This window comes from Rhipicephalus microplus, chromosome 2, assembly GCF_043290135.1.
Source record: "Rhipicephalus microplus isolate Deutch F79 chromosome 2, USDA_Rmic, whole genome shotgun sequence".
NCBI lineage: Eukaryota > Metazoa > Arthropoda > Arachnida > Ixodida > Ixodidae > Rhipicephalus > Rhipicephalus microplus.
This window is the reverse complement of record NC_134701.1, coordinates 198677793-198696503: the sequence shown is the minus strand read 5'-3', so window position 1 is coordinate 198696503 and position 18711 is coordinate 198677793. Positions and strand designations below refer to the sequence as shown.

At 39.2% G+C, this 18711-nt stretch overlaps 1 protein-coding gene across 1 annotated transcript; it reads left to right on the top strand.

The window, feature by feature from the left end:
• Window positions 1–5180: 5180 nt before the first annotated feature.
• On the top strand, window positions 5181–18077 carry LOC142793296 (uncharacterized). Its single transcript, XM_075885772.1, has 3 exons — window positions 5181–5228; window positions 8147–8164; window positions 11300–18077. The coding sequence occupies exons 1-3, from the start codon at window positions 5181–5183 to the stop codon at window positions 12140–12142; spliced, it is 909 nt and encodes a 302-aa protein (XP_075741887.1). The 3' UTR covers window positions 12143–18077.
• Window positions 18078–18711: the final 634 nt, after the last annotated feature.

Below are 18711 nucleotides of genomic sequence, written 5' to 3'. Positions count from 1 at the left end.
GTTCAATTATATCGGCGTTTTTTAATGCCTGTCGTGTCAGCCACTTCACCATGAGAGCGCACAGAAAGAGCATGCATGCTCCAACAGCGCTCCTGAATGCTAGCGCCTCATAAGAAAAGTTTGTGATGTTTTCAGTTGTAACGAATACAGGGCGAAGCAGTCACTACAACAAACGAGGGGCAGCGTGCGTGGCATTCCTGCAGATTTATAGAATTTCATTGCAGTGCAATCTTGTGTCCAATAGTTGACCAACTTAATCACAAAACAACGGAAATAAATTTGAACACACTGCATACTCGTCACAATGCCCGCAGAACACTTTCTTTGCGCTCATGCCTATGCTACACATTCGCCTCAGTGCAGTTTTTGAAGTTTCTGAAAGCCGCCTAAAGAACCCGATTTCCTGATCGTCCTGAAAAGTCGGTTAATAACAAGTGTGCACTCTACATACCAAATCAGGGAGTACTACAGCACTGGAGAAGTCGACAAGCTGTTCAGGGCAGTTGGTGCTGTCGTTGAAACACACAGCCTGTCACCTAGCCACTTCAGAAACGAACGTTAAAGAAGCTTAAAGCTCTTGGAGCGCCTAAAAGCCTAGTATAACATTACCGCCTTGTGGCACGTGAAGCAGTTTACTGACCTTCTACTGGGAGGTTGCTGGCTGACATACCAGAGCACCAGTACTTCAAGGGTGTGGGCGAATTAAGGAGATACACAAGAGAAACAGAACAGATGTACTCAATTGCACAGAAAGTGCTATACTGGTGGGTATGAAACTACAAAAACTAGAAAAATGTTGTTGCCCATTTGCTCTGAAGACACTGACTATAGAATGCATAACTCAGTCAACACCTAAGCCGAAAATCGCCAAAAATTTATCATGTTGCCATTCATAATTTTAAGTCACCACGGACCTCTCAAATTCACCAATTTGGCAAAAAGTAGCCACCAGTGGCAACCCTGCCGTAATAACGCACTAGTAGCTGCATCTCTAGAGGAGCACCTGGTAAACATTTCATTGCACCACTGTTGTTGCAGGAGGGTGAAAAAGAAAAGAAAAGCTAGTACATGTCAATTGTTATAGCTGCAGACTCCTGTGAGACCATGGCTTTCTCATTGTTGTTTCTCGGTGAGTTAGCTCACATCCTTTCACGACATGGTGCTGCCAGTATTAGCACGATGGGGCCCAACACGGCAATTCTAATACATAGTGTAATTCTTAAAAATGTGACTTGCATTTTTATTTTGATATTAAAAGGCAGTGAAAGCATGTGACCTGCAATCAGACAATTGAACCCAACCAGTTAGATGCAAAGGTCTGACATGCTGTACGTTGTGCTTCAGAATTTGTCAGTAACCACACAAGACAATATGCATCATTATAGTGTTGTTGAACTAGCATGAACACATGAAACCAAGAAACATAGTCAGCTCCAAATTTCAGAATACATTGCAAACATCAATCGTTAGTGCATAACCACCTGCTTTGTATAAATGTAAGATATCAAGATTTTCGGTAAAGAGACTAGTGCTTATATTCCATTCTCTTGCAACATGATGTATCACGATAAGTATGTATTGTATAATATATTTTTTTCTCTTAGTATGATTATTCTACTACAATGAGTTTTTGTTGTTACCTAGCTGGTGTTTGATTCATTTGTTTTATATTGCTGGCATTGCTACATTAGCATTGCACGATTCTTCTTTTTGTAGTGGTATTGTATATAATATCTATTTCTGTAGTTGGTATTTCTGTCCTTGAGCAGTTCCAGTTATTGATTTAATTTTATGCAAACCTATGTATGTGTATTTATTATTTGCTGTTTTCATGCCGAGCGTTCTACTGAACTGCTTATTGTTACTGATTTTTATAGTCTGGTTGTTGAGCACCATCAAGCTACTTGCGTGGCTTTTAAGTTTTCACGCAGCACAACCATTCAGAGTGTGCATAAACTTGCACATCACATACATGCCACCCGGCTAACGTCCTGTGCTAGGAATTATCAGAGTGCAACGCTACGGTGTTGCGAGTAACAGTGCATCAGGAAGAAGAGGAAAAAGACGTTTTTTTGGGAGAAACGAAGCACGTGACTATAATTGACTATATATCATATACTATAAACGAAGCACATGACTATAACAATTTTCATTTTCTGAACAGTGTCTGACAAATATTTAGAATACACATTTAAGTTTTATATATGCATAGTATTTGCACATATTTACAAAGCATGTAGTTTGTTCATTGTTGTGTGTTTCCTTTTTATTTCATGTTTCTAGATGAGTGGTCTCTGTTGTTTCAGGTAGCCTTTTTCATCCTTAGGCTGTGGAAATCCATCACCTGCAGTCAGCACAAAAACTGGCTTCCTGGGCTTATTAAAGTATCAAGTACTTTGATCCATAGGCAAGTGCACAAGGGGTGGGTGGGGGTGGCAAAGCTTAATCTATACTTTGATTTAATTGAAGGTGGGGTTCTAATGTATTTTTGGCCCCCCTGGAGAGGAAGGCTGCACACAATTATGCTTTGATTATTGTGCTTTCACTGCTGCCCAAACATCGTCAAGTCCAACAGAAAGTAAACATATTATAGAAACAGCATTCATAATTCATGAAGCGGGGCCTCTTCAACCTTTCAACGTCACTGCAGAAGGAAACTTGCACACCCAATTTCACTACAGAAAACATAACTGATGTTTCGTTAGCATTGCTCTTCCACAGCTGAGCATGTTTTATGTGTACTGAACTTGATGATAAGGGTGAGGTGGTGTTATTCCATCATTTTTTTTTTACTATTCTGAGTTGCATTTTTTTTATTTTGCAAATAAGTAACCAACCGTAGAAGCATTGATAAGGTGTCCTATGCTCTCTTATCAAAGCAGATTATGAGACCTGCTTACTTAGTTTCAATTACGGTGCTTTTTTACTTGGTCAGTGTGCATTAAGAAAAAAAAAAGCTGTGCAACTGTACTAATCTCCACATTTGTGCAAATGCAACTGGTTGTCTCAATTTTAGAACTGAGTGGTTATGCTCGAGGTTTGCCTTGTGTCGTAGATAGGAAATGGTCATCGTCAAAAACTGCCATGTGCTCCATTCGTCCTCTTCTGCTTCGCTATCAGATCGTGAGTGCTGATAGAACGAGTACAGATTGCGAGGAGGAGAAATTTTTGGCTAGTCGAGATTCGAACCTGTGTATCTACTATCCAAAGATAAGCATCATAATCACTTGACTATGCATGCACGCTAGCTTCGCATAGCATATCCTTGTATACTCTAGTATAAAATGTGGTGTGAAAAAGGGAAGTGGGCATGAGGAGGAGGGGAGAGCAAGCACAGAGATATAACAAGAAAGAGAGAGAGCAAAGTATGAAACGCAAGAGGATGATTGCAGAGAGAGAAAAAGACTTGAAGAGACATAGAAATAGAGGTAAATAAAAAAGAGCAAGCATAACCACATAAAGTATAGTATACGAAAAGTTCAGCAAGAGAGGAGTGAGGGTGTAAAAGCCCAGCCATGAAAAGATCAGCTAGGTGCCCGGAAACTCTTCTTTGCCCCCAACCTTGCACAGCTTAATGTAAGCTGTCGAAACCTTTTTAGTTCATATAATACATTGCAATTTACTTAAGGAGTGTCTCTGTTCAAGGAGAAGGGCTAATGGGAAAACGCTTGGCACAGAAAGAGTTCTCTGTGTTTAGGGGCTTACTTTGGTTGTTAGTTGAGCTTCAGTGACTGAGATTGCAATGATTGAAAGTATTAAATATAAACAAGAAATGCACAGGCAGCCTTTGTTCTCACGTGTTATAAATCTTGGTCTAGTGCTTGCATGTATACTTTGCGCTATATATATGTTTAAACGATGCATGCAGTGGGTAGTTGCACTTGTTCCTGTTGACCTGTGCTTCTCTAATTCATTTTTAAATGTTATACCTTCTGTCAACACAAACTTAGTCAACCCAAACAAACTTGTTTCAGGGATCACTCAGATGCCTCAGAGACCTGTGTCAATTTTCCCATGTAGCTTGAAAAAGTAATCAAGGTTACCCACCACAGGAAAAGCAACAGTCATCACAGCAGGGGCCTCCTCGCCAAGTAGTCCACCGTCTCTCGTAAAGCACAGGGTCGTCTACATGTGCAAACAGCCATTTAGGAAGGATGCAATGCGGTGCTTGTTCTTGCTGCATGGTTCATCCTTCTGAACTTTGTTGCTGAGTGTCAGCAAGACAAACATAAGCAAAGCTTTAGAGCATTGCTCTTGAATACCTATTCATGCCTCCTCTTCAATATAACCAAGCGTATGAAGGACAGTAATAATGAGAATGCATGACAAGAAACGCGAAGGTGGCACTTTGCTGTCCTGAGTGCATCACTACCAGTTCAACAGCGCATCCTAAAAGCAAACATTTAAAATTTTTTTCTGAAAATGAGTGATGCAACCAGTATAACTGGTTTGTTTATTTTTGAATTTTTAAGATCTGTCAAATACAAGTGAAGTTAAGGGATTCGTTGCATGCTTGAAGTTCTTTCTCGAACTTCATACCAGTAGTTGTGTTGAAAACTATGTGAAGAAGAGAAGGGAACATAACAAACAAGGGGGCTAGAAGCTCGTGACCGTTGGCCAAGGTGCACGGTGTCCTTGAGTGCTATTCTTTTTCTTTTCGATCGCACTCCTTGCTTTCAGTGTTATCGTAAGCAAGTGCTCAGGCACCTAGCAGCATCCCGCAGTGGCCAACACTAACTATGCAGCTCAGGATGATCGTATAAGCCAGTGAATGTAGACATTGAGTAAATGGCCCAGCAATTTGGCTTTATGGGGTCATTTGTAGAGAGAATAAAAGATACAAGATGAACGTGGTACAGGCTTACGCACCTACTTCCAGCCATGATGATGCTTCAGTTGAAAGCTTCTATGAAGACGTGGAATCGGTAATGAGTAAGGTAAAAACACAGTATACTATACTGATGGGAGACTTTAATGCAAAGGTAGGGAAGAAGCAGGCTGGAGACCAGGCAGTAGGAGAATATGGAATCGGTACTAGAAACACCAGAGGAGAGCTACTAGTAGAATTCGCAGAATGCAATAATTTACGGATTTTGAATACCTTCTACCGAAAACGAGGAAACCGCAAGTGGACATGGAGGAGCCCTAATGGCGAAAATAAGAACGAAATAGACTATATAATGAGTGCACACCCAGACATCGTGCAGGGTGTGAAAATGGTTGGCAAGGTACGATGCAGTGACCATAGAATGGTACGGTCTCGAATTCGCCTAGACTTGAAGAAGGAATGACAGAAACTGATATGCAAGAAGCCAATCAATGAGCTAGCACTGAGAGGGAAAGTACAGGAATTCAAAGTCTCGCTTCAGAACAGGTACTCTGCTCTTAGTGAGGAAACCAACCTTAGCAGAGGTACAAAGTATCATTACGGAGTGTGTAGAGGAAGTTGGAGGCAGGGTAATTGGACAGGACACCGGCAAGCTTTCCCAGGAAACGAAGAATCTCATTAAGAAGTGTCAAATCATGAAAGTCTCAAGTACAACAGACAAAATACAACTGGCAGAGCTTTCAAAGTTGATTAATAGGCGTAAGGTATGCGATGTAAGAAGGTATAACATGGAGAGAATTGAACACGCTCTGAAAAACGGAGGAAGCGTCAAAGCAGTGAAGAGGAAACTTGGGATAGGCAAAAATCAGATGTATGCACTAAGGGACAAAGAAGGCAAAATAACTACCAATATGAATAGGATAATTAAAATAGCGGCGGAGTTTTACAGAGATCTGTACAGTAGCCTGGACAACCACGACTTTAATACTATAAGAACTAGCAGTAACCCAGATGACACCCCACCAGTAATGATAGAAGAAGTCAGAAAAGCTTTGGAGAGCATGCAAAGAGGCAAAGCTGCTGGTGAGGATCAGGTAACATCAGATCTGCTGAAAGATGGACAGATTGTGTTAGAAAAACTAGCCACCCTGTTTACGAGGTCTCTCCTGACGGGAAGAGTACCAGAGTCTTGGAAAAACGCTAACATCATTTTAATACATAAGAAAGGAGATGACAAAGACTTGAAGAATTACAGGCCGATCAGCTTGCTCTCTGTAGTATACAAGTTATTTACAAAGGTAATTGCTAACAGAGTAAAGAAAACATTAGAATTCAATCAACCAAAGGAACAAGCAGGATTTCGAACAGGCTACTCAACAATCGGCCACATTTTTACTACCAATCAGGTAATAGAGAAATGCTCAGAATATAACCAACCACTATACATAGCCTTCATAGATTACGAGAAGGAGTTTGATTCAGTAGAAATATCAGCCATCATGCAGACACTGTGGAATCAGGGCGTTCATGAAGTATATATAAACATCCTGGAAGAAATCTATAGGGGATCAACTGCTACCATAGTGCTTCATGAAGAAAGCAACAGAATACCAATCAAGAATGGTGTAAGGCAGGGAGACACAGTCGCCCTTATGCTATTTACGGCGTGCTTACAGGAGGTTTTCAAAACCCTAGAACGGGAACAGTTAGGGATAAAAGTTAATGGAGAGTACCTTAGTAACCTGCGCTTTGCCAATGACATTGCATGGCTGAGTAACTCAGGGGACGAATTGCAACTCATGATTAAGGAGTTAGACAAGGAGAGCAGAAAGGTGGGTCTTAAAATTATACTGCAGAAAACGAAAGTAATGTACAACCTAGGAAAAAAGCGGCGCTTCGAGATAGGTAATAGTGCACTTCAACTTGTAAAAGACTATGTCTACTTAGGGCAGGTAATAACCGCGGAGCCGAACAACGAGATTGAAGTAACTAGGAGGATAAGAATGAGGTGGAGCACAATTGGCAAGCACCCTAAAATTATGACAGGTAGATTGCCACTATCCCTCAAGAGGAAGGTATATAACAGCTCTATCTTGCCGGTACTTAGCTACGGAGCAGAAACCTGGAGACTTATAAAGAGGATTCAGCTTAAATTGAGGACGACTCAGCGAGCAATGGAAAGAAAAATGGTAGGTGTAACCTTAAGAGACAAGAGGAGAGCAGAGTGGATTAGGGGACAAACGGGGGTTAAGGATATCATGGTTGAAATAAAGAAGACGAAACGGACATGGGCCGGGCATGTAGCGCACAGACAGGATAACCGCTGGTTATTAAGGGTAACTAGCTGGATTCCCAGAGAAGGCAAGCGGGTTAGGGGGAGACAGAAGGTTAGGTGGGCAGATGAGATTAAGAAGTTTGCGGGTATAAATTCGCAGCAGCAAGCACAGGACCGGGTCAACTGGCAGAACATGGGAGAGGCCTTTGTCCTGCAGTGGACGTAGTCAGGCTGATGATGATGATGATGATGATGATGATTGTAGAGAGCAGAGGGAGGAATTTCTATATGATTTTGAGAATTGATTATGAATTCCAAGTCATGTACAGTGCTCTAATGTCTGGCTCAAGTATTTTCAGAAGTTTTGACTACCGTTCGCCAGCGTTTTCTCACCGTGCTGAAAAAGTACTGCAGGGCTCTTTTAGTGCGATTGCCAAGAAGGTCTGAAGTTCCGCACTGCCGCAGGGAGCACCCAGATCTTCGCATATCTCAAATTCGAGAACATCTAAAGAGGGAGCATCGTTAAGGAGTATTTTAATCGTACATACATTTTTTTTTTGCTTGTGTTCTCTATATTATATTTATTGCCAACAAAGAATGTATGAAGGGGGTACTTGAAAAAGGAGCAAATATAATTTGACGTACTTTAAGTGTTCAGAGAGATTTGTGCATGTACCAGTAACGAATAGAGATAACATCCACTTACAACTCTGGTGTAAAAAGGGCTCCAGTACAGCTCAGCATATGCTAAGATGTACAGGAGGAGCCTTTTTTCCTCTGTGTTACCATTTACATAGTAAAAAAATATCCAGGTTCATTGACACATATTGTTTCTATCCTTACAGATTTGCAGTGTCATATGTTCTCGTCGGATACTGGCCTCAAGGGCTTATGGCACATTCGAAAAGAAGGCAGCATGAAGTTTGCCACAACTCCAAGCAGCCTTTATGTTCAGAAGTTCTCACCAGAAGTTCTCTCGGGTTATTTTGTAGAGACAGAGCAAGACACTTAACTGCAGTATTTCAAATTCTATGCATTTGCAGGAAGGCCAGATGGAAAGGGTAGGAGAATGATAAGTTCTTACATAAAAAAAATTGTAGTGTGTCGTGAATTGATACACATGCTTTATATGCATGCCTTGGAAAGACTACATGAAAGTGACTCGATACGAGCTGCATTGGTGGTTGGCACACCCATTTAGCCCTGTTGTCATCATTTTGTTACTGTCATTGTCTTTTCTTTATTCTTTGCGTCATAATATTGTTCTGTACGCTCAAGTCACTAATGACTCATGACGACACAGTGAGTGTATGACCTCTACAGAAGTGTATTTAATAGACATACTATGGTCACCTAGACCTTTAGTGCTTGCAAAGTGGATTGGTGCTTTTAACATTTTTTTATTTTTCTCTAAAGCATCTTGGTATAAACTACTCATTACGACACTCATTGTTTACACTATTAAGATGTCTTCTGTACAGCATAATTATGTTCTTGCATTAGGCAGTCGAAAAGTAGTTCCATGTTCAGTAAACGATTTGGAATGGTTATTTTTATTGTCAAAATTTCGTAAATGTTTAGCACCTTCTTTATGGCTGTTTAGCAGCATTCATAAAAAGAATCTTCTGGCAGCTCTAATCACAATGACACTCGTACATCAGCATTTATATGCCGAGGTGTATTCCTTACGTTAAAGGGACACTAAAGGCAAATATTATGACGATGTTTATTGCTGAAATAGCCGTTGGGAAACCTCGTCCTGCTACTTTTGTCCCAAGGAAGTGCTTATTTTGGTATATAATCACGTTTAAACGGTCTACGTCGCATTGGCACACTTCTAATTACCCGCTTCAAGTGGAAACTTTCATGTCATTTTGGCTGTGAAGTTCCTAGGCGAAACAAGTTCCCTGGTAGCGTCTCTCATTGTTCTCGATGCCGTCTTCCTCACTCTCTCGCTTACCTCTTCTTTTCTCTGCCATTCACGTCTGTAATTGGTGCATTTCTTGCACGTGATCTTGCATATGGCAGAAGATGTTATTTATTATAATGCAAAATGTTCAAATTTAGTGTCAATGTTTATAAAACCATACCATTATTTATTTTGTGAATCACATGTGTGGTGTCATATGTGTTATTCTGTCCTAAATAACCTTGTAGCACATAGTGTTTTTGAGGCGTTAATGCACATATTAGGCACATATTTATGATGAGGTGCAAATGTTACATTGATCCATCATAGTGTTTGAGCTAAAAAGTATACTTAAACACTAATGTGCATAAACATATACGATTATTCTGTGCAAATACATATGTTTTATGCATTGCACCATTGTTTTCGTCTGCCTTTGCATTTTTCACAAAAATGTTCAAGGTGATTGGGGCTGCCAGTTTAGGTATATATAATGTATTTTAATTAACTGATGCTCGTTTTTTATTTCTTTGTCTTGACTGTATTTGTTCTTGCTGTCACTTTTAGAACTGCTGCTTCCTTGCTTTTGTGATTGTTGACTTGCATCAACGGCAAAAGTTTGACTACCATAAAATTGCTTGAAAAGCAAAAAGCTGTTGACAATGAAATGAATACCGCTCTTGTGTGTAACAAAAATGACATAGCTTGTGTATTACGGAAAGGAATAAATAGACTGAAATAGTATTTGGCTGTGTCTAACAAGGAAACAAGCAACTTGAGAATGATATTTTCTGGCTGATAGTTATGTCACTCATGCAGTTTTGATTGTTTATTACTGGTATTAGCTTGGCATACCACTTGGCACATCAAAAATTCTGCACTTCTGCTACCTTAATAGCAGTACCTTTGCCTAAATTGTATCAGTGCTTGTGTACTGGGTGTGTTGAATAGTGGCAAAATGAACAAGAATATTGGTGTGCTTATGACTGGTGACTTGTGATGAGGGTAGAAATGTTGATTTATTCATGTTTGGCATTTAAGTCAAGTCAATTTATTGCATATTTCATACTCGGTTACATGGTTGGAATAGTACAGGAGAAGGTCCCAAAGTTTCATAGAAACTGACGGAGGGACCTCCTCTGGCGACATTAATCGGATAATTACAAAAAAAAGTACTGTAAAAGGTGTGAATTTGTGAGTGAAGACTAATGAGCTTAATTAACAGTAACAATATAATTATTACATAACATGATAGTAATACAACTGATAAAATTAGGCATACAATTATCAATAGTAGGGGATAAAACTAGAACAAAGCAAAATTAAAGAACTGTACAGAACTGCAAATTAAAAAAATGTAAGTGTAAAGTATAATACGTACCGAAAGGCAATTTTAGAAAAAGGCTACCCTGCATTACCACTATATTTTTCTGCATGGTAATTTTCGGAATAATAAATCTCCATGAAATATTAGCTATCACACTTTTCTGGAGTAGCTTGTTAAGTGTACAAGTCGGGAAATTATCAAGTTTCAATCTATCGCTTTATGTTTCATGTATAAACAATTTTTTCGATACCCATGTGGACAAGTTGCGCACAGGTGAGCTTGAGTTTGGCGGTGCTTACTGTTTACATTTTGAGCTCAAAAACAAAAAAAAAGGATGATGACAAAGGGAGGTAAAATGTCACTGGCATTAAACTTTCAACTCAATAATTCAAAGGACACAGTAATGTGTTGTGAATTATGACAAGTTCAGACACAATTACATCCACTCATCAACTTAGCAGGGCAGCCACTTATGAAAAAAACATGTTTCTGATTGAAATAATCTAATAGATGTATCACTGATGCAGTGGCCACTTTTCTTTCGAATGTAGTAGGCTTCTAATAGCTCTCTAGTTGTGCGACCTTGGTTTCTGCTGAGTATCTTTACCCCTTAAATCTGTGGTTCACATGCGCAGTCATTATAGTGTGCAGGCAGGTGCGTCAAATCGCTCTTTAACTTTTGTTCACACTCCCTCGTTTGATTATTCAGGCACTTCTTCATCTGCCCTATGTATTGACTTGCCACATGTCAGCTTGCTATATATTGCCACATCTTTCTATGAATAAACAAATGTAAAGTTTATTGTCTGGGCAGTCATAGCTTTCTCTGTTTCGTATTTCTTGTGCAGTCAGGAAAAATTGCGCACGCCCAAGCATTGTGTAATACAGTACTATTACGCAGAGCTGATGAAAAAGATCGACAGACCTGTAGCAGCCCTCTGCATTTGTTGCAGATTTTAGCTGGTGATTATCCTCAGTGCCAGAATCTATAGCTCTAGTTTTTGTTTGAACTTCCTTGACTTCATTTTTTTTCCTAAACAAACCAAGTGTTCAGGTGCGCTTACCTTGTTTTTTGCAGAAGAAGGGTGTTCCAGCTGGCCAGCAGCTCTGGAGAATGGTGATGCACAGTGGCGACAGCCCCATCGATCTTCCATCGGCATCTCTGAAACTGAACAGCTATCTTATGTGAAAGTTCATTGCAAGGTTCACACAGGCAATCCACTATTTGAGTGCCACTTGTGCCCTCAAAGTTTCCAGCAGCAGGGCTCACTCAAGAGACATCTGCGCACCCACACTGACGAGCGGCCATATCAGTGCTCCGTCTGCTCGCAAAGCTTCTCATGGCAGGGTGACCTATCAGATCACCAACGTGTACACACACATGAGCGACCATATAATTGTCATTTGTGCCCTCGAGCCTTTTGGTGGAGAAGCAAGCTTAAGGCACACCTGCGCATGCACACTGGTGAACGTCCATTTCAGTGCTCCTACTGTTCGCAGTGCTATCGGCAACAAACCGCCTTGTCAGAACACCTACGCACCCACACAGGCGAACGACCATACAGTTGCACTGTTTGCTCAAAGTCTTTTATGCGCAGCAATAATTTGAGAATTCACATGAGAAGACACACAGGGGAGAAAGCACACAGTTGCACTTTCTGTCCTAAGTCTTTTGTGCAGAGCTGTGAGTTGCGAGTTCACATGAAAACTCACACAGGCGAAAGACCCTATAGTTGTACAGTCTGCTGCAAGCGTTTTGTGCAGAGCGGTCACTTGACAAAACACATGAAAACACATCACTAAGTATGTTCTCATCCTGGCATGTGTGAACTGACATTTTTTTAGTACTTCAATTCTTGACACAGCATGCTGCACATGATTCTAGGTGTAGGGGACGTTAAGCTTCAGATTATTAATAATTATTTTGGGATTCTGATTCTGGTACACCTTGAACTACTTTATTAAGTAATCCTTGAATGACCGAATAAAGTAGTCATACGAAGGAGCCTGTGTTTGTTCATTATGACGCTCATTGTTAACACTAATAAAATATTTTTTGTTCAGCTTAATTATTATGTTCTTGCATTAGGCAGTGGAAAAGTAGTTTGAAGTTCAATAAACAGTATTAAATGCTTATTTTTATTGTCCAAATTTCGTCAAAGTTTGGCAACTAGTTTATGGCAATTTAGTAGCATCCTTAGCAAAACGTTTTGGCAGCCCTAATCACAGTGGCACTCTTACATCAGCATTCATGTGCCATGGTGTATTCCTTAGGTTAAGGGCACACTAAAGGCAAATAATATGACAATGTTGATTGCTGAAATAGCGGTCCTGTAGTGCTACTTTTGGGCCAAGGAAGTGCTTATTTTGAAATAAAATCACATTTTAGTGGTCCACATTGGTTTAGCACACTTCGAATTACCCGCCTCAAGTAGAAACTTTCACATCACTGTGGCCGTGCACAATGTTTCCCGGCTCTACTGCGCGGCCGCTGACAGTAGTAGCAGCAGAGTGAAAGTAATGGGGGCTATAGCAGCAACAACGGCCATTGAACAATTTTTTTATTATGGCCTCCGAGATGGCAGGCATGCCTAATTCAACTGGGCTCTGCTACCAGGCGAAAATTGAACTTTTTAACCACTCTTGCCATTCCTCATAATACTGTCCAGTGTTTTTTTTTTTTTTTTTCCATGAATCGAACAGTAACCATGAAGTAGCACTTTATTATGTCTCTGGACGCACGGAGGGCTCTTTATTTAGTGCTGCTAGTTTGAATACGAGTGATTAATTTTGGGCGATAACTTTGACTTCATTGGGATCATTTTTCGTATCTCCTACTCGTAGCGCATATGTTTTCGTGTATTCATATTTAATTTCTCGGTAAGTAGGGCACTGCTCTTGATGATATTGTCGTTTTCGATGTTGTAGTAAATTGTGCTTTCACTCTGACATAAATTGTTATTTGACTTTAGTGTCCCTTTAAGTTCTTGTGTTGTCATTTTGCCAATGCAGGTCACTGAAGCCTACATCAAATTATAAGTGCATGGTTGAAATGTGATCATACAGTTGCCACAACGATCTCAATGGCTTATAAGAAAACCATGCACTTTTACAATGAAGTCATCCAGTTAACACTCATTAATATCCCAAATGTTAATTGGCCCTTATGTTAAGTAAACTCATGCTCCGATATCATAATGTATACAATATAGTTCTTAGAGAAGCTCTGACATGAAATTTCAAGATCAAGATATGTTTGTCTGATTGCTTGGTATGCATGAGAATTTTTTACTGTTTGAGTGTTCGTCACTGGAAGTTACTTTATTTTAAGGACAAGGAGGGTACAAAAGTTCAGCTAGGCTTTTGGCATCCTGTGGCATCGTCATTAGTTTGGCATGTTCAGTGCGACTCATATTATCCTGAGTGATAATGCCCTAGTAGCAATCACATTGCTGATCAAGTGTTCTTATCATGGTAGTGCTAACTGGTACCAATGCATGCAAATGCTGTCATTCCCAGGGACTCTCCTTTCTGTTCATGCCCGATTTTCATCACACTACTTTCAATGTTTTCATGAAAAAGACAAGTTACCAAAACAAAAAACAGGCAAGAGGAAAGAGCATAATTTGGTATATGATCGTCAGTCAGCATGTTGAGGAACTTCTGTGACCTGCAGTTGCATTGTTTGAAGTTCGGAAATTGTAAAAAGACTGTTTTCATTACCCATACAGTACACGCCAACATGACGAGCTATGAAAGTGGAGTTGCCTGTTGATAAATGCCATCAATAACAAGTAAGATACAGGTAACATTAATTATGAATTTTAATTATTTGGTAGACATCCTTGAATTAGCGTACTACTAGATGACTATATATATAGTAAACATGAGAGGCTGGATAAGTGGGGCCATCAGGTCTAAAGTGGGGCCATCAGGTGGTCTAAAGAGAAACCTGGTAAGCGCAGAACTGTTAATCGTAAATTTTGTCTTGTTCTACTTCTCTGCTGGTGTTCATTCTCTATTCAGATATTCTCTAAGCCCTTTGAGAATGGTTGATTGCTGTGCCAGCTAAAATTCTCGAATATAGCTGATTGAGGTGAGCCAGCAAGCAGGGCCCAATCATGCATTGCTTAGACACTTCCTTGTGAATCTTTGAAATGGTGTTCCTTTTTTAGTAGCTGTTTTGCGAACGATCAAAGCCAAAATGGCTCACAATGTAGCAAATTGCGGCGATTCCGAGACAAAGAATGTTGTCTAAATGACTTGTTGACACTTGATGGCGATTCTGGCGACCCTGAAGTGACTGCATGTGTGTGCCTTGCAGACGAAATGTCAGCTGAGCCTCGTGTCACTTTTTTCTGTGGCTAAGTGATCGGCCTGAGCACAGTCTGAAATTGACTGCGAGGAAGCACTGCCAGCACTGCATCTTGGTGGGCTAATCCTGCTCGATACTGGTCATATTTTGAAATGAAAGAGATAGTTTATTTGTCCCTCACTTGGGTTTTGGGCTGTGAATCGCTACTACGGTGTCGATAACTAATCGTGAATGCATAAGTTTTTACATGCATAAATGTACTGTCAATGTTCATAAAATAATAACATCAATTAATTTTGTGAATCACATGTTTGGTATCGTATGTGTTATCCTGTCCTGAATAAACATTCTAGCACATTGTGTTTTTGAGGCGTTAATTAACATATTGGGCACGCATTTGTGGTTAGGTGCAAATGTTACATTGATTCACCATAGTGTTTGATCTAAAAAGTATACCTAAGCACTAATGTACATAAACATATACGATTATTTTGTTCAAATAGATATGCTTTATGCATTGCACCATTGTTTTCATCTGCCTTTGCATTTTTCACAAAAATGTTGAAGGTGATTGGGGCTGTCAGTGTAGGTATATATTAATGCACTTTAATTAACTTATGCTCGTTTTTCTTTTTTTTTGTCTTGACTCTCTGTTTGTTTCTGCTGTCACTTTTAAAACTGCTACTTTCTTGCTTTCGTGATTGTTAACTTGTATCAGCGGCAAAAGTTTGACAACTATAAAATTGCTTGAAAAAACGAAAAGCTGTTGACAATGAAATAAATAGTGTTCTTGTGTGTGTAACAACAATGAAATATATTGTGTGTTGAGAAAAGGAAGAAATAGACTGAAATAGGGTTTGGTGGTGTCTAACAAAAAAACAAGCAACTTAAGAATGATATTTTCATGCTTATTATTATGTCGCTCATACAGTTTTGACTGTTTATTACTGTTATCAGCTTGGCATACCACTTGGCACATCAAAAATTCTGCACTTCTGCTACCTTAATAGCAGTACCTTTGCCTAAATTGTATCAGTGCTTGTATACTGGGTGTGTTGAATAGTGGCAAAATGAACAAGAATATTGGTGTGCTTAAGACTGGTAACTTGTGATGAGGATAGAAATGTTGATTTATTCATGTTTGGCATTTAAGTCAAGTCAATTTATTGCAAATTTCACACTCGGTTACATGGTTGGAATAGTACAGGAGGAGGTCCCAAAGTTTCATAGAAACTGACGGAGGGACCTTCTATGGCGACATTAATTGGGTAATTACAAAAAAAAGTACTGTAAAAGTAGTGAATTTGTGAGCAAAGACTAATGAGCTTAATTAACAGTAACAATACAGTTATTACATAACGTGATAGTAATACTACTGATAAAATTAGACATACAATTATCAATAGCAGGGGATAAAACTAAAACAAAGCAATGTTAAAGAACTGTACAGAACTGTAAATTAAAGAAATGTGAGTGTAAAGTATAATACATACTGAAAGGCAATTTTAGAAACAGGCTACACTGCATTACCACTATATTTTTCTGCATGGTAATTTTCGGAATAATAAATCTCCATGAAATATTAGCTATCACACTTTTCTAGAGTAGCTTGTTAAGTGTACAACTTGGGAAATTATCAAGTTCGAATCTATCACTATATGTTTCATGTATAAACAATTTTTTCGATACCCATGTGGACAAGTTGTGCACAGTAGAGCTTGAGTTTGGCCTAGCTGGTGCTTACTGTTTACATCTTGACCTCAAAAACAGTATAAAAAAAGGATGATGACAAAGGGAGGTAAAATGTCACTGGTATTAAACTTTAAACTCGATAATTCAAAGGACAGAGCAATGTATTGTGAATTATAACAAGTTCAGACACAGTTACATCCACTCATCAACCTCGCAGGGCAGCCACTTATGAAGAAAACATGTTTCTGATTGAAATAATCTAATAGATGTATCACTGACGCAGAGGCCACTTTTCTTTCGGATGTAGTAGGCTTCTAATAGCTCTCTAGTTGTGCGACCTTGGTTTCTGCTGAGTATCTTTACCCCTTAAATCTGTGGTTCACATGCACAGTCATTATAGTGTGCAGGCAGGTACGTCAAATCGTTCTTTAACTTTTGTTCGTGCTCCCTCATTCGATCATTCAGGTACTTCTCCATCTGCCCTATGTATTGACTTGCCACATGTAAGCTTGCTATATATTGCCACGTCTTTCTATGAATAGACAAATGTAAAGTTCATTATCTGGGCAGTCATAGCTTTCTCTGTTTCGTATTTCTTGTGCAGTCACGAAAAGTTGCGCACGCCCAAGCATTGTGTAATACAGTACTATTACGCAGAGCTGATGAAAAAGATCGACAGGCCTGTAGCAGCCCTCTGCATTTGTTGCAGATTTTAGCTGGTGATTATTCTCAGTGCCAGAATCTATTGCTCTGGTTTTTATTTGACTTTTCTTGACTGCATTATTTTTCTTAAACAAACCAAATGTTCAGGTGGTCTAAAAGTCTTTTTTGCTGCACGCTTACTTGAAAAGGCATATGAAAACACAACACTAAGTATGTTTACAGCCTGTCATGTGGGAATTGGCGGTACATAGTATGCTGCATATGATTCTAGTGCTTCGGGATGTAAAACATCGGACATTAGTAATACTAGTACTATGAGTCTGGTGCTCCTAGAACTCACACCGAGCTGTCATGTGAAATCCAAGGATTTATAAGAATTACCTAACAAATTGAAGAGGCATGTTTCAAAAAAGATTTTGTTGACTTACCATCATCCTTTGATATAAAATTCCTTGAATATGGTTTTGTGTTGGGTGGGATGATTAGTTATGTTGAATTGTTAATGTTCTTTCTCTCACTGTGGCATGGGTGTATTTTCCGATACTCCTGGTGATGCCAACATTCCCCAATTTAGTTACTTCCACAACCGCAAAATTCATTGCTGGTTATGCTTCTGTGTTGTTGGCAAGTCTTCTGTGAGGAATCGGAGTCCCGCATAGTGTTTAAGCTAGCTCTTTGGCAGCATACTTGCCGTCAAGAGATTGAAACAGTGTAAAGTATTCGGAAGCGTTAAGTTATCCTTTGCTTCATATCTGTAATAAAAATACTGTGGAGTTCTTTCTTTTCTTTTTTTCAATACCAGTAAAGTCATAAGCATATTGTATAGTGTTATGGCTCATGTCAATAAAGATAGGAATGATTAAAAATTGTTCTAATATCACTCTGTTCAGTCTTTTTTTTTTTTTTGCCTTGTGTTGTGCGCAACATTAGCCTCATCATTGATGGTATCACTGTGCACCTTTTTTTTCTTTTTTATAGTGTTGTAACTTTCTTTTATGCTTTTGTTTCTTGTTTAAGAGCAATGCATTGCCGCACAGGGGAAAATAAAAGTTACATTGCAAGTTCTCATTATTTTTTTATAACCTCTTTTCTTGTGATGCCCTGTACAAGGTACAGGGCATCACAAGATCTCACAAGGGCGTCACAGGGCATCACAAGATCTTATGTTTGGCTTCTGCTGACATTCAATTAGACACGTCAACTTGTTAGTGCAGATACCATCAGTATCATTATTAGAGCGACATCAAAAGAGCCTCGAGGCTTCCTTGGATATAAATCAGTGAAGGAATAAGGTGCATTTGTGTTGTGACAAAAAAAAGATAAATTGCTGTTCTTTTTTTTTTTTTCATTTTTTCTGCTAAGAACACTAACTGCACACATTTTTTTACACTCTAGGCATAAGCTTATTTTGGGCACTCTTGTTTAAATATCGGAATTTTTTTTTGCAATCACTTTATCTGTTCAGTTGCATTTAAATGAAGTTGACATCTTTCCACACTATACGAAGCAAATGACCTCATGTTTGGTGTGTTCTATATTTAACGAAAGGTCAGTAGTATTGACCTTCTTCAAAATTCAAGTGCCTTATTTTCAAATTAGTTATGATATTAGTGATTGCAAGGTCCTAGGAATTATGGTGGTCTGTTTAATAATTGTAGAGAACCAGCGCTCCATAAGTAATGAGAGAGAGATAATTTATTAT

Excerpts from the sequence above, each read along its gene's own strand:
- LOC142793296 (XM_075885772.1), top strand. The coding sequence starts at position 5,181 with ATGAGTGCACACCCAGACATCGTGCAGGGTGTGAAAATGGTTGGCAAG.